This window comes from Corticium candelabrum, chromosome 2, assembly GCF_963422355.1.
Source record: "Corticium candelabrum chromosome 2, ooCorCand1.1, whole genome shotgun sequence".
NCBI classification, from domain to species: domain Eukaryota; kingdom Metazoa; phylum Porifera; class Homoscleromorpha; order Homosclerophorida; family Plakinidae; genus Corticium; species Corticium candelabrum.
In genome coordinates, this window is record NC_085086.1 from 2,499,481 (window position 1) to 2,515,356 (window position 15,876).

At 42.7% G+C, this 15,876-nt stretch overlaps 4 protein-coding genes across 4 annotated transcripts; 1 reads left to right on the forward strand and 3 right to left on the reverse strand.

Moving 5' to 3' along the window:
* Window positions 1-3,453: 3,453 nt before the first annotated feature.
* Window positions 3,454-4,219, forward strand: LOC134198383 (uncharacterized protein K02A2.6-like). Its single transcript, XM_062667763.1, has one exon. It carries the CDS (start codon window positions 3,488-3,490, stop codon window positions 4,217-4,219), a length of 732 nt encoding a protein of 243 aa, XP_062523747.1. The 5' UTR covers window positions 3,454-3,487.
* A 3,190-nt stretch (window positions 4,220-7,409) lies between these two features.
* Window positions 7,410-8,033, reverse strand: LOC134198384 (uncharacterized protein K02A2.6-like). Its single transcript, XM_062667764.1, has one exon. It carries the CDS (start codon window positions 8,031-8,033, stop codon window positions 7,410-7,412), a length of 624 nt encoding a protein of 207 aa, XP_062523748.1.
* A 977-nt stretch (window positions 8,034-9,010) lies between these two features.
* Window positions 9,011-11,527, reverse strand: LOC134176266 (uncharacterized protein K02A2.6-like). Its single transcript, XM_062642942.1, has 5 exons — window positions 11,504-11,527; window positions 11,404-11,456; window positions 10,507-11,129; window positions 10,018-10,121; window positions 9,011-9,940 (listed from the first exon to the last, which is right to left on the reverse strand). Exons 1-5 carry the CDS (start codon window positions 11,525-11,527, stop codon window positions 9,011-9,013), a joined length of 1,734 nt encoding a protein of 577 aa, XP_062498926.1.
* A 3,149-nt stretch (window positions 11,528-14,676) lies between these two features.
* Window positions 14,677-15,449, reverse strand: LOC134176228 (uncharacterized). Its single transcript, XM_062642911.1, has one exon. The coding sequence runs from the start codon at window positions 15,225-15,227 to the stop codon at window positions 14,700-14,702; it is 528 nt and encodes a 175-aa protein (XP_062498895.1). The 5' UTR covers window positions 15,228-15,449; the 3' UTR covers window positions 14,677-14,699.
* Between the last annotated feature and the right edge of the window lie 427 nt (window positions 15,450-15,876).

The window sequence follows — 15,876 nt, forward strand, 5'->3', positions numbered from 1 at the left end:
AACCGGTCCACTGAGTCGGTATACGCGATATACTTAGCCTAGACTACAGCGGAGTAGTATTACGGCTGGTGAGCTATACAACAATTGGCGACGAGGATATACTCGGAGAGTGGCGAAGAGTACGTAGCCATAAGAAGATCGGTACGACACTGAGGAGCACCGATACAGTTGCGACAAGAGATTGTCATTGAACGATAGGAGTTCGAACTATCAGAGTAAACACACGATCGTATGGCAGCTGCAAGTTATCATGGACGTTTGGCGGAGTTTAGCCCAGGAATTGACACCGTAGAGGACTATAAAGAGAGGTTCTTCTTGTATTGTACAGCTAACTCGATCGAAGATGGAGACAAACAGAAGGCCGTGTTCTTGACGAGCATCGGAGGGACGACCTACACCCTATTGAAGAACCTAGTAAGACCGCGACTGCCGCAAGATCTCGAGTTGGAGGCGCTGATTGACGTGCTAAAGAGGCACTACCAGCCCAAAGTAGTCGTCATAGCGGAGCGATTCAAGTTCTTCAAAAGACAACAGCGAGAAGGTGAGTCAATCGCTGTGTATTTGTCGGAGCTGCGTCGGTTAGCGAAGGACTGCGAGTTTGGGGAGTATTTACAAACCGCGCTACGCGACCAACTCGTATGTGGGTTGAATAGTGAAGCACTACAAAGGAAAGTGTTGGCAGAGGCAGACCTTACGTTAGAGAGGGCTCTGCAAATATCTCAGGCATTCGAAGCAGCGAGACAAGAGACAAGGGTTCTTCGTGGGTGTGCACCACAAGGTCCGCCCACTCTGAAGTCTGAGACTGTGTACATTGTTCGGAAGACACAACAGGTGTCAATACGAAAACCACGAAACACGGAAGTGGTGGCGAACAAGCATGTCACCGATGCGGAACGAAAGGGCATACGCCACAGAATTGTAGATTTAAGACACAAACGTGCCATTTTTGCAAGGGACAGGGGCATATTAGTCGAGTATGCCGGAAGAGAATGCAGAGTAGAGATTCCAAAGACGCAACACGTGGAAAGGGGAAGTCCCGAACTACCCATCATGTAGATGAGGAATCGCTTAGTGTTGTTTATAGTATCTCAAACAAGAGAGGTGTCACAGTGGAAATGGACGTTGCTGGAAGACAGATAGAATTAGAAATCGATACCGGAGCAACAGTTACGGTTATCCCCACTATACTAGTACATATCAGAAGTACTTGAAACATATACCGTTGCGCCCAAGTACCACCAGATTGCACGCGTACAATGGACAGCTCTTGAATGTGCAAGGAGAAGCGGAAGTTCCTGTAAGATAAAAGGGACAGCAAGTAAATGTAAAGTTTTATGTGGCAAAAGTGAAGAACAAGCCCGCAAACCTAGGAAGAGACTGTTTGAAACATTTTAAACTAGATTGGGATTCAATCTTCACTGTACAGAAAGTTCAGACAATAGACCCATTGGAAACCTTTCCACAGTTGTTTGGCACTGGGGTAGGTAAATTGGTTGGATATCAGGCCAACATCATGTTGAATACAGATGCCAAACCAAAGTTTCATCGACCCAGACCGATTCCATATGCCTTGCATGGTAAGGTCGATGCTGAACTCGAACGGATGCGGAAGGAAGGTATTCTGAAACCAGTAGAGAAGAGTGAATGGGCAGCACCCATCGTGGTAGTTCGAAAGGGGGATGGAAATGTTAGAATATGTGGTGACTACAAGGTCACCATCAACTTCTATATTGATTTGGATCAATATCCGATGCCGAATCCAGATGACTTGTTTTCGACCTTAGCAGGAGGGAAGAAATTTTCTCGTTTGGATCTCAAGCAAGCGTATCAACAGATGTTAGTAGACCCCAGAAGTCAGCAATACCTAACCATTAATACACACAAGGGCATGTTTACGTACACAAGGATGCCATTTGGCGTAAGCTCAGCACCCAGTATATGGCAACGAGCTATAGATAACGTTTTATCAGGACTGGACGGAGTCATCTGCCACCTAGATGATATTCTAATAGTGGGCAACAGTGATGAACAGCATAACCACAGGTTATTCAAGGTCTTGGAAAGACTGAACCAAGCCGGAATTAAGCTAAAAATGGAAAAATGTGAATTTGGCAAGTCGAAGGTAGAATATTTGGGGCACGTGGTGAGTGCAGAAGGCATATCCCCATCTCGGAGTAAGATGGAAGCGATTCAAAATGCACCTGACCCTAGTAACGTGACTGAATTGAAGGCTTTCTTGGGACTTCTAAATTATTATGGGAAGTTCTTACCTAATTTGTCATCGACATTACAACCACTGTATATCTTACTGAAGAATCAGCAACGTTGGAAGTGGTTGGATCAACAGAGAAAGGCATTCCGGCAGGCAAAACAAATACTAGTGAAATCGGACTTACTAGTACATTATGATTTGGGTAAGCTCATCAAGTTAAGTTGTGATGCTTCACCATATGGAGTAGGAGCGTGTCTAAGTCATGTCATGGAAGATGGCACTGAACGCCCAGTCGCATTTGCATCACGAACACTAGCTCCAGCTGAGAAGAATTATGCTCATTTAGAGAAAAAGGCCCTAGCCTTGATTTATGGAGTAAGACACTTCCATAAATACCTGATGGGAAGGTAGTTTACGCTATTAACCGATCATCGACCGCTACTGAGGATTCTAGGAGCTAAGGAAGGAGTTCCTACGCTAGCAGCTGCACGACTGCAGCGCTGGGCACTCATATTAAGTGCATACAGCTATGAGCTAGAATACAGGGCAGGGCAGGATAACAAGGAAGCTGATGTATTGTCTCGACTTCCTATACCAGTAGAAGTGATTGATCCAAATGAACAAATCTTTGGAGTGGATTATTGTGAACCATTGCCCATGACTGCCAAAGAGATTGCAAAGGCAACCCAATTGAATGTGGTGACAAGGAGAGCATATCAATATACTCGATACGGATGGACTACCAGAGATGTGGACCAATCCTTACAACCATTTGCTAAACGTGCTAATGAGTTATCGATCGAAGGAGGCTGCTTATTGTGGGGCAGCAGAGTCATCATCCCAGAGGAATTGAGAAAGACCGTATTGGCGCAGATACATGAGGGTCATCTGGGGACCAGCAAAATGAAGGCCTTAGCCAGAAGTTACGTGTGGTGGCCAAACCTGGACAGGGATATAGAAGATTTGGCAAGATCATGTGAACAGTGTCAAAACCAGAAGAGTAGACCAAGTACTACTAAACCCTCACATCCATGGATCTACCCAACATCACCATGGGAACGTGTCCATGCAGATTTTGCAGAGTTTGCGGGGAAGCAGTATTTACTTATTGTAGATGCCTTCTCTAAATGGCCGGAAGTCCACGAACTGGGAATACATGCTACTACAGGGCAGACAATTGAAGCTATACGAAGAAGCTTTTCTTGTCATTGATTGCCGCAGCGACTTGTAACCGACAACGGTCCTCAGTTTAGGGCACAAGACTTCAAGGAGTTTATGGAGGCCAATGGAATCAAGCATCAACTGACTCCACCCTACCATCCTGCATCTAATGGACAGGTAGAGCGAATGGTACAAGAGTTGAAAAAGAGCTTGAAGGTTCGACCAGCGGGAAGATCGATAAGTCATCAAGTGTCTTCGTTCCTTCTACACTATCGTACGACTCCACATACTGCAACAGGCAAAACTCCTGCCGAACTGTTGATCAAACGAATACCAAGAACCAAGTTATCTTTGTTGCGCCCAGAGGTAAGTGACATTGACAGAGATGAACAGAGAATCAAGTTCGAGGAAGCTACCAAACGATCAAGACAACTGGATCCTGGTTGTAAAGTCAGTGTGTGGAATCCACGTCAAGGTAGTCGTGGTAGGTGGTTGGTGGGAACCGTTGAACAACAGCTAGGACCAACCAGCTATTTAGTGAATGTGGAAGAACATTCCAGGTACGTGCATATAGACCAAATGCGTTGGAGAGATCAACGGAGTGTACCAGAAACAGCTGATGTAAGTGTACCAGAGATAGAGGTGGAAGAGATACCAGTACCAGTCATTCCTGTAAAAGAGACAGGACAAGTAGTTCAATCTACTAAACACAAGGACCAAGATGAGGAGTCTACCTTGATCTCCAAGAAAATGTTATCACCTCCAGAAGACCAGGAGATTGAGACTCCCAGACGATATCCAAAGAGACAAAACAGACAACCACCAGCAAGATATCGTGAACAATAGATAAGGACAGCACCAGACTAAGGAAGGGAGAGTGTGGTATAGCGAGCATGCGCTTTAGGTGTGACTGCGGTTTGTGTACGTGTTATATTAGTCTAGCGATAACTAGCGTTGAGGCACTTGTGCAGTAGAGTACGTGTGGTTCACTGTAGCAGAATAGATTCTGTTATAACCGGTCCACTGAGTCGGTATATGCGATATACTTAGCCTAGACTACAGCGGAGTAGTATTACGGCTGGTGAGCTATACAACACTCCTCAGCATAACTCTCCTAAGGATAAATGTAAAAAGCAGTTTGTGTGCAATTCTACTTGATAAAATCATCAATCATCCCATCCAAGATAAAGAATCATTATATCTGCCAGTCAAGAATGTAGAGACAGGTAGGAATACTCTCTGGTTGACTGACAACAAAATGTGAAAATTCAGAGTCATCATGTTGCATGTTTGAAGTGTTAGAAATAGTAAGTTAGACAGACACATTCGTGACAATATAGCTCTAGAACAACAGTAGACTAAAAATCACACAATACAATCTACTCAGGAACCCGTCTTTCTCAAAATCGCGTGACCGAGATTATGTCCCGTAGGTCGATCACCTTTCTCACCGCCCTGCAACAGTAAAAATTGAAGAGACAAAACCGGCTATTCAGTGGCATAAACATGCAAAGCGAAACTTTCAACAGACATGACTAACGTCTCAATTCCTCTTGTAGAAACGCCATGAAAGCGACTGACCGAGATATGATCCCGGATGTGCATGTATTGTCTCTCACATTTCACGTTCTGCCGTAGCAACAGTACGATGAACAATAGCATCACCCCGTAGGTCTAATAGCCAGCGGTGATGACTATAACATTAGCCAAAAAGAACGCCTCAGATCTGCATCTGAAGAGAGAAATTCACTCGAGATCAGGTGACAGAGATTATGTCGCGTGACTCATCCGTCTTCTTCGTTGTCTGCGAGAGTAGAGGTTGACAAGACAAAACCAACAATTTGGCGAAAGGAAGTCATATAATGAGCCTATCGACAGAGATGACTTGCGTCTCAAACGGAGTTGTAGAAACGAGATGGCAAGCACTGACCGAGATATGATACTCTGTGACCGAGAATAGGTGAGATAAGTTTTCAAGTTCTACAGCAGCAACGTTACGGCGGATGCTGACGTGACCCGCTCTACCTAGTTGCTATCCAGTAGGACTATGACGCTAGCGTAGCAGCTAGGTCTAGCTGCAGCTATTTGGCAGAGAACGAGTGACAGAAATTAGGAAATGACAGAATCAGATCCGGGACTCTAGCCGCGTGCGCACACAATAACACGTTGGAATTTGGCGTCCCGATTACTTCAGATTGCCATCGCGTTGTCTAGAGCATTTGTTAGTAAGTTAAATTGAGTAGTAATGTAATAGTTATGGTGATGAAGTGTAAGTTTGTTGTGTGAGAGCGTCGTGCTGAGTGATTTCTCGTTTGTGAGTGAAATTGTAAAGATTTGTTGTGATTGATGTGTTGATGGGATGTTAGGATGAGTGAGACACACCACACATGGATAGGAGACTAACGTTAGCAGTGAGGGACAACAAAGTTGATGAGGTGGAAGCTCATGTGTCTGTGCCTCTGTATGTTTGTGTGTGTGTGTGTGTGTGTGTGTGTGTGTGTGTGTGTGTGTGTGTGTGTGTGTGTGTGTGTGTGTGTGTGTGTGTGTGTGTCTGTGTCTGTGTCTGTGTGTTTGTGTGTGTGTGTGTGTGTGTGTGTGTGTGTGTGTGTTTGTGTGTGTGTGTGTGTGTGTGTGTGTGTGTGTGTGTGTGTGTGTGTCTGTGTCTGTGTCTGTGTCTGTGTCTGTGTCTGTGTCTGTGTCTGTGTCTGTGTCTGTGTCTGTGTCTGTGTCTGTGTCTGTGTCTGTCTTTGTCTGTGTGTCTCTGTGTCTGTGTGTCTCTTTGTGTCTCTTTGTGTGTGTGTGTGTGTGTGTGTGTGTGTGTGTGTGTGTGTGTGTGTGTGTGTGTGTGTGTGGGTGTGTGAGTGTGTGTGTGTGTGTGTGTGTGTGTGCGCGCGCTGTTGGAGAATGAAAACATTCAGGACCTTGCAGGATTGCGCATTGAAGTCACTGTCATGGCGAGCTATGGCATAATTTTCTTATGCAATGAACTTCCACACAGTTGCTTCTCTGTACTCACGAGTATGAATGAGTACCCGGTCATTGACTGGGGTACACATGAACGCTGGCTTTGCAGTAAAATTACGCTGCAGATGGGTACTTGTGGGCCTTTGTTTCAAGTCACAGAGCTAGGTTATTGTCAGTGCACTCAGATGACTCCAGCCAAGCTCCAGGTTTATTGTAGTGCTAGCCCTAAACCTCCATGTAGTGCATGGAGATCTTGTCTCTAGAGGCAGTGGGAGCTATCTCCGCTACTGACGTGTGTGTGTGTGTGTGTGTGTGTGTGTGTGCGCGCGCGCACGCGCTTGTATTATTGTGTGTGTATGTTTGTAATTTTATTAATTAATTGTGTTTTATATTTAGGTCAAGACAGCATCACCATTGTCATCGCCTTTAGAATGTCAGTAAAATAGAAACAATTATTAGTACAGCTTGCTGAGTAGTCGTGTTTGTAACTTACTAACACTAAACATATTACAGGCATGTAGGCTGCTTTATGAATGGGAAGGTTCTACTTACGCTTGTGACAACTCAATAATCTTGTTAACTTAAACAACTCAGTCAATCAACTACCGGCAAAACCACATGTCCCGTATAATACCCAACTCCACAACATCCCCACAAACAAATTAAACTACTCAAACAGTCTTATTTGTAAAGCTCTATACCACTCTCCTAAACGTTCGGGTGGTTGTCCTTTAGTTCTTCTCTGGCTACGTCTAGGTAACTTCTTTGCCTCGATGGAATCGTCATCCGAATCTGAAGCGGTCGCAATCGCGTTATCAGCTGGCGAGGAATGACAGGTTTTCGGAGATAATTTTCTGCTTGACAAATGGTTCATGTGTACTTTTCTAGTAGTGTCTGTGAGAAACCTGACCATGTAGTATCTTTGTCCTAGAAGTTTGAAAATTGTTGTTAGTTTCCAAAAACCTTTTCCTTTACTTTCTGGCTTTCTATCAAAAACAGCTTTTCCAAATTGAAAGGGTTTCCTTTCATGAGACGTACGATCATGTCTTTTCTTTTGTCTCTCTTGACACTCTTAAACTTTGCGTTTCAGTAACTGCTTAGTCTGATCTTGATGGGCAGGTAATTCTGGCACTAGCAAATCGAGAGAACATCGAAGTTCTCTACCCAATAGAAGTTTGGATGGAGAGTCCCCAGTAGTGTTATGTTCTGTACTCCTGGTTACCACGAGAAAGTCAGTAACAACGTCTTGCAGTCTCGCTCCTGGTGTTTCTAATCCTTTTCGGACTGCTCTCCTAAACGACTGAATGAATCTTTCTGCTTGTCCATTACTTTTAGGGTGGTAACGAGGTGTTAAACTGTGAAAGATTCCTTGCTGATTACAAAAATCCTTAAACTCTTTCGCCACAAACTGAGGGCCATTGTCGGTGACGATTTGCTTTGGAATTCCAAAACTCGCAATTAGGTGTTTTAATGACGATATTACTTGCTTTGTTCCGCTTGATCTAACGTGATATTTAAAAACCTCTGGCGATTTTGAATGGGCATCGACAACTATGAGCCACATAAAATTCTTGAACAACCCCGCAAAATCAAGGTGTAAACGTTGCCAAGGTCTGTCTGGAAATTCCCACGGATGAAGAGGAACTGTTGTAAGGCTATTTCTGTGTAAGGCACACGCATCGCAATTGCGTACCATTTTATCATTATCACGGTCGATACTTGGCTACCAGATATATCGGCAAGCCAGTTTCGTCATCCGAGCAGAGCCCACATGAGCTCTATGCAACTGTAGCAGAAGCAATTGCCTAATGGCAGATGGTACGACTACGCGCGTTGTTTTGTCTCCATGCTTCAAAAGGCATCCATCAATAACTGAAAGTTGATGTTTGCAAGAAGAATACTGTTTGACGCTTGCATTCGATAATTTTGCTGGCCATCCTTCCTAAATGTATCGAATGATTTCTTGTAAGACGGCATCTTTCCTAACGTATTTCTGAAGTTGCTTGTAGACAATGCGTCCATTTCTAACATTTTGGGTCTCTAGGCTGGCCACTGCTCAGCTTCTTCGTCTTGTTGTCTAAATTGATTGAAAGTTTTATCATGTCCTATAGGAAGACGTGACAAGGCATTAGCGTTTCCAAGACTGGATGAACTTCGATATTTGATATCCTACTTGTACTGCGATAGCTGAAGAGCCTACCTAGTCAAACGACTGCTGGTTCTAGTAGAACTGATATCCTAGTAACGTCAAAAATTGTGACCAGTTGTCTGTGATCTGTTCTTAAGGTAAAATGACGTTACAGAAGATAATGTCGAAATTTTTGAATTCCGTTAGTAATTGACAAAGGTTCCTTCTCTATCTGAGAATAGTTTACTTCAGCGTTTGTTAAAGACTTGGAATCATACTCGATTACTTGCTCTTTGTCCCTAGGCGTTATGCGGAGATATACAAGCTCCTAGTCTTTTTCACTAGCATCACATGCTAGGAGCAACTGTTGATTCTGATTGTACATTGGTAGAACTGGTAGTGAGGTAACCTTCTTCCGAATTTTGTCAAAAGAGCCTGCTACTTCACTGGACCAGACCCAAGGCACATCTTTTCTCAACAGATAATTGATTGGAACTGTATGATCACATAGCCTAGGAAAAATTGAGAAAAATAGGTAACCATTCCTAGAAATGAACGTAATCAGCTTGATTTGTAGGAATCGGCATGTCTTGAATGGCTTTTATCTTCTCTTTCGAAGGCTGAATACCATGCTTGTCGATGATATGACCAAGATATTGTACCGATGACTGAAAGAATGAACTTTTATCTTCCTTCAAGCGAAGGCCATGATCGCTGATACGCTTCAACACTTCAGACAAGCTTTTTAAATGTTCTTCATCATCGGACCCTGTCACCAAAAAGTAATCAAAGAAATTAGTGGTTTTCTTGATTTTATTTAACATCTTATTCCTTACTCTTTGAAATATATCAGGTGCAGAGCTCACTCCAAATGGTAATCGACGAAATTTGAACAAGCCTTTGTGCGGATATATCACCAAATATTTCTGACTTTCCGAATCCAGTTCCAATTGATTATACGCATCTGACAAATCTATCTTAGAGAATTTTTGCCTTCCCACGAGAACAGTGAAAAGATCAGACAGGTGTGGAATCGGGTGCTGGTCTACCACCATAAATTTGTTGATATCCTTAAAGTCTCCACATACTCGTACAGATCCTGATTGCTTCACAATATTGACAGTTGGAAAAGCGCATAATGAATTATTCACTGGCTCCAAAACCTCTCTTTCAACCAGTCTGTCTAATTCTAGCTCTATTTGTTTTCTCAGATGCTTAAGAGGTCTTCTAAACGGAATGATTTTGAGATCTGCGTCCGGACGAACTTGGATGCTTGCCTTCTCACTGCAACGTCCCAACTCTTCCTGAAGTATGTCAGAAAATTCATACAACAACCCATTCAAAGCGATTGGTGCTATTACTTCCACCGGTAACACAACTGGGCCTCCCAAGCTTTTAAGAAATTCAATACATGTTATTGCAAGTCCAACTTTCCTTATCCAATCCATCCCAAGTAGATTGGTTCCCACTCCTTCCTTGACATAAAGTTGAATATCAGCTAACGAGTTTCGAAATTGCACTGTTTGGCACAAATTTCTTTAAATGTTATTACTTTTCCCCATGCATTTCGAAGTCTTCCTTGAGAAGCCGACAATCTAGGACTCCCAAGACATTCCCAAGACTGAGCATTTAGTAAAGATACGTCTGCTCTCGTGTCTAAGCCAAATTGAATTGTTTTACCATCTTGACACATGCATCAATATTTTATTGTTTTCCGACCAAACTTCATCTATCTTGCAAACGTCCTTGCAGATTGACTCTATACTTGGATCAGTAGTGCTTGAAACTGAAGCACTATCATTACACAGCTTGGCCGAAGCAATATGACTTGCTTTTTGTTCTTGCCTGTTTCCAACTACTCACCGATCTGGAGTTTTAAATCTGCAAGCACGTTCCACATGACCACTGTTTTACAATTTGCACAAAATAATAAATCTCGGTGTTTTCTCAAAGGACACACCAGTTGGTAATGCTTTCTGTTTCCACAAATGTAGCATGCACCCACACGTCGTTGCTTATCATTCTCATAAGTATCTCTAACATAAATTCGATCTTCCTTTGCTTGCCTTGGTTGATGCCTTGTTTTCCTGATTTTTTTGGATGGTCTCCAAATTCACTGACGTAGACGTATCTCGTGTTGCTGCAACACTATCCATGGCACTCTCCAACGTTCTAGCGAAATCCAGTACCTGTTCTAGAGGTGTCGTCAAAAGATTATCCCTTTCATAGATCTTCTGCAACATTTCATCGTTGCGCAAACCAGCAACAAAAATATCTCTAAGTCTACTATGATATTCCGCCGGAGCAAAACAACAATTTGCAGCTAGTTGTTTCAATGCATCTAAATATAAATGAACAGTCTCACCAGTCTGTTGAAGACGTCTGTGAAGACGTACCCGCTCCACGATTGAAAAATTGTATTTCTTTCTAAATAAACTGCCTGTGTGCTCAAGAAGCTCAGGTAACCTCATATCTTTAATCTGTTTCGGTAAGACGGAGTTCTCAAGCCACAGACGTAAATCTTCGTCTATGCATTTGATGAATAACTTCCGTTCTACTTCTTCTGTAATGCGGTGGTCAGTCTTCGCTAAATCTCCAAAGAATTGGAAAGAGTTTGTCCACCAGCTGTCAAATCTACGTAGGAAATCTTTACCGTCTTGGTCCCTGAATAATCCAATGGACTTCTGTAGCCTGTAAAAGCCTTGTAGCCTAGTGGAGTTTTATCTTCGTGTGTCATCTGTTCGCAGCGCCAATCTGTGACAACTCAATAGGCTTGTTAACTCAAACAACTCAGTCAATCAACTACTGGCAAACCACATGTCCCGTATAATACCCAACTCCACAACAAGGCTCACAACCCAAGCTTATGTATTTGTTTAGTCCCGAAACGTTGACGTGATATCCTTATCAACATATCAACTTCTCTACTGGTACTTACATGTATGGAACGAGACACAAATCTAGTCGAAGCTGTTTCTTCAGATTAGGCAGCTATCACACATTTACTTATAAGAGAAGTTTCCACGCAGCACAAATACAGGCCCATCTACACTCATGGTCATCTACACATTGTTTACCGTGTTACTCTGTCTACCTCACTTTGTCACATGCTGCTGACCCATTTATTGGAGTTTCCATGAATAGTTTCATCTGATGGCCTCACAATTCCTCTATCCACTAGTCTGCATTGACTTGCATCAACTGATCTATCTTCTACTCAACTTTCAACCATATTATTGCATGGAGGGAGCTCTATTGAGTGTACAATTAAAAGTGCAAGAGAACGTGATACAAGGATATAGAATATTACATGTATGTGGAAGCTCATCTAGACATGTTGATGCGATCTTACAGAACATTATTTGGAGTACAACATGAACCTGGCTGGATCACAGTCTACATGCAGTCACTACTGCTGCTGTACTGCTACACGTACACTACCTCACTTTCACTTTAGTTCATCAAGGCATGTCTTGCTGGAGTTGAGAATATTAACCAGTTAAACAGCAACTACAGAAACAGCCAGACAGTTTATGCCGTTCTGTGAAGTATGAGGCCTTTTACTCTCATTTATATCAAACATTTTAAAAGATTTCTGATGTGACTACAATGCTGACAACCTCAATTGAGAAGATAGTGTAGTAGTAGATTCCAGTGGAAGAGAATACAGAAAGCAAGAAGAATAGTTTAGAGGCTGGTTTTGTTTGTATGATATCAAACAGGAAATCATATCTGCGTAGTCTCTAAGATGCATTACTATACATTGTGAAAGACTTCAAGATTTCTATAGATGTCATCAGTTCACGACATGATCAAACGAGATCTTATTTAATGTATTTAATTAAATAAAAACTGAAAGCAATAAGAGTTTAAGTGTGGAGATTGATATAATTTCCCTTGTAAGGAACTTGCAATACAATTTTTGAGTTTTGATTAGTTTATGTTGCTCCCATTTATTTCAGATTCGAGTTTGCTGTTTGTGGTTTTGCTTTCTCTTGTTGCTGTTGTTGTTGCACCAGTCCTACAAAGAATTATATACCCAACAGATCACAGTATTGATAGGTCACTTCGTGAATCTACTCGAATTCGTGGAAAAGCAGCAGTACCGTTATCAATGGACTCAGACGATGACCAAGTTGCATCTGTTGATCATGGAAAGGTTAGTGCTTCAACACTCTAGTGTCTTTTGCATGCTTCTTACTAACAGAAAGTACCCAAAAACAAATCCTAAGTAGTCCCGTATGCACGCAAACACGTGTGATTTAGCTAGACAGAAGACTGTAAACTTAATTATTTAATTAAGTAATTGACTCCCGTGTCCCATGCCATAATGCTCTTACTTCGTGCATTATATTGAGTGTAGACTCTTTTATCCAGACATAGTTGAGCAGCGCTGTCCAAAACGTCTTGAGTATGGCAAAGAGTAGTCGCGTGCGCGCGCGCATGCACACGCACACACACACACACACACACACACACACACACACACACACACACACACACACACACACACACACACAGTGTCATTTGTATTTTATGTTTTGTCTTTTTGTAATTCTTTTTTATAATGTTTTGTGTACAGACAAGCAGTAACAACTCGAGTCAGTCTAGCATCGGATCCGTCAGTGTGTCTGTCTGTCAGTGTGTCTGTCTGTCTGTTTGTCTGTCAGTGAGTCCGTCTATCTGTCAGTGTGTTTGTCCGTCTGTCTGTCAGTGTGTCTGCCTGTTTGTTTGTCTGTCTGTCTGTTTGTCTGTCAGTTTGTCTGTTAGTGTGTCTATCTGTCTGTCAGTGTGTCTGTCTGTCAGTGTGTGTCTGTCTGTTTGTCTGTCAGTGAGTCTGTCTATCTCTCAGTGTGTTTGTCCGTCTGTCTGTCAGTGTGTCTGTCTGTTTGTCTGTCTGTCTGTCTGTTTGTCTGTTAGTTTGTCTGTTAGTGTGTTTATCTGTCTATCAGTGTGTCTGTCTGTTTGTTTGTCTGTCCGTTTGTCTGTCAGTGTGTCTATCTGTCTGTCAGTGTGTCTGTCCGTCTATCTGTCAGTGAGTCTGACTGTCTGTCTGTCTGTTTGTTTGTCTGTCTGTCTGTTTGTCTGTCAGTCTGTCTGTCCGTGAGTCTGTCAGTGTGTCTGTCTGTCTGGTAGTGTGTCTATTTTTCTGTCTCTCTGTCTGTCTGTCTATCTGTCTATCTGTCTCTCTGTCTGTCTGTCTGCTTGTCTCTCTTTCAGTTTGTCTGTTTGTTTGTCTGTCTGTCTGTTTGTCTGTCAGTTTGTCTGTTAGTGTGTCTATCTGTCTGTCAGTGTGTCTGTCTGTCAGTGTGTCTGTCTGTCTGTTTGTCTGTCAGTGAGTCCGTCTATCTGTCAGTGTGTTTGTCCGTCTGTCTGTCAGTGTGTCTGCCTGTTTGTTTGTCTGTCTGTCTGTTTGTCTGTCAGTTTGTCTGTTAGTGTGTCTATCTGTCTGTCAGTGTGTCTGTCTGTCAGTGTGTGTCTGTCTGTTTGTCTGTCAGTGAGTCTGTCTATCTCTCAGTGTGTTTGTCCGTCTGTCTGTCAGTGTGTCTGTCTGTTTGTCTGTCTGTCTGTCTGTTTGTCTGTCAGTTTGTCTATCTTTCTGTCTGTCTGTCACTGTGTCTGTCTGTCAATGTGTCTGTCTGTCTGTTTGTCTGTCTGTCTGTTTGTCTGTCAGTGTGTCTGTTTATCTCTCAGTGTATTTGTTGGTCTGTCTATCAGTGTGTCTGTGTGTTTGTTTGTCTGTCCGTTTGTCTGTCAGTATGTCTATCTGTCTGTCAGTGTGTCTGTCCGTCTGTCTTTCTGTCTTTGTCTGTTTGTCTGTATTTATGTCTTTCTGTTTGTCTGTATGTCTGTCAATACATTTATTTCTTATACAAGACGTTATGCTAAAAACAAATAAGTTCTGGTTAACCTAAAATATTCTATACTGTCTGTCTGTTTGTCTGTTTGTGTCTGTCTGTCTGTCTGATTGCTTTCTTATTATAATTTTTTGTTATTGTAGGCTGGATGGACAGCATTGCATTTTGCTGCTCTCAACAATCAATCCAAAGTTGTTCGTATTCTGTTAGAGAATGGATGTGATAGCAACATAAAAGACAAAGTAAGACATGTTGATGTGAATGTGAATGATAATATTTGTATCTAGGATCCATGGTCCGTCCTTCGTACGGGCAAGATACTGCAGTGCAAAGATACGTCACATGCAATCTTGGCTATTCTGGGCGAGAGCATCTTTTAGGTGGATGTAGCTGTCGACTCGCAATTTGCTCTGATTGTGGCGTACGTATCAATCTCAATCTTAGCGTACATATCAACTAAAAAGTGATGGAAGAGGTTTTTGGTTCTAAGTAGGTGGTTAAAATTGTTGGTCCTCACCATGATTGTGTAGGCGTAGAAGTCCATAGCGGATACTTTCTTGTTGGTAGGCAAATCTGTTCTTGGGTCAACTTGACGCAGTTCGAAATTATATCCATCTTCGCCGCGACAGAAGAGTAGCGGGTACTGAAGCGCATCGTAGGATCTGTGGGTTTCGGCGACTCGTTGAAGCTGGTCGTTGCGTTTTTGCAGAACAATGTCACTGTTGTTGAATTGTTGGCCAACGATGAGAACAGCAACTTCATCTGTCAGTGGAGCGTTAAATCGTCTTGGATGTTCCATGGTTGGAGCTTTGTCTGGTCGAATAACTATGCGGTGCTCTGGTAGGTCCATCTTGTCTAGGGCAGTCTTGAAGCTCGCCACATAGTTGTTTACGTTGTGGAGCATCTCCCGAAGAGACAAATAATGTCAATCTTCACACCAGGCACAGCTCTGCATCGTGTCTCAGCTTGTTCTTGTTTATCAGCCATAAAATAGATTTGCAGAAACTCTGGGTTTTCTCCTGACTGATGTTGCATGGCACCAATTCTGTGATAGACCTGGCCCTGAACTTTAAAGGTGGGCATAAATCCTGGTAGACAGACTCTTTCTGTACATCCAGAGCTTGTCATCTGGAATGCAGAGTTGTATTTTCTGATGTTATTAACAAATTGCTTTGAATAATGATTCTCTAAGAGAAGCAAAGAACTTCGCTCTAGGACGCAATTGTCTGCAGCTACACGTATTCGCGTAGTATGTAGTTAATTAATTAAACGGTAGGTTTCTAGACACGTTACAAACGGTGCATTTAGTTGATTAGCAAATGCATGACCCGTCCTTTAGAGGCAGAGAAATTTTTTAGCGGAAGAGGGACGCAGTGGGCAGGTCACGTGCAATCTTTGTTGCGAGGTCCCGGATATGCTGAATGAATTCGAATCTTGCTTTTCGCGCTTGTTTCGATCGAAATCGACACACTCCCCGTGTAGCGCTTGCTGCAGAGAACGTGTAGGTTGGATTCGGTGCAAATGCGATCGGAATTTGGAAAGAAACGAAAGCG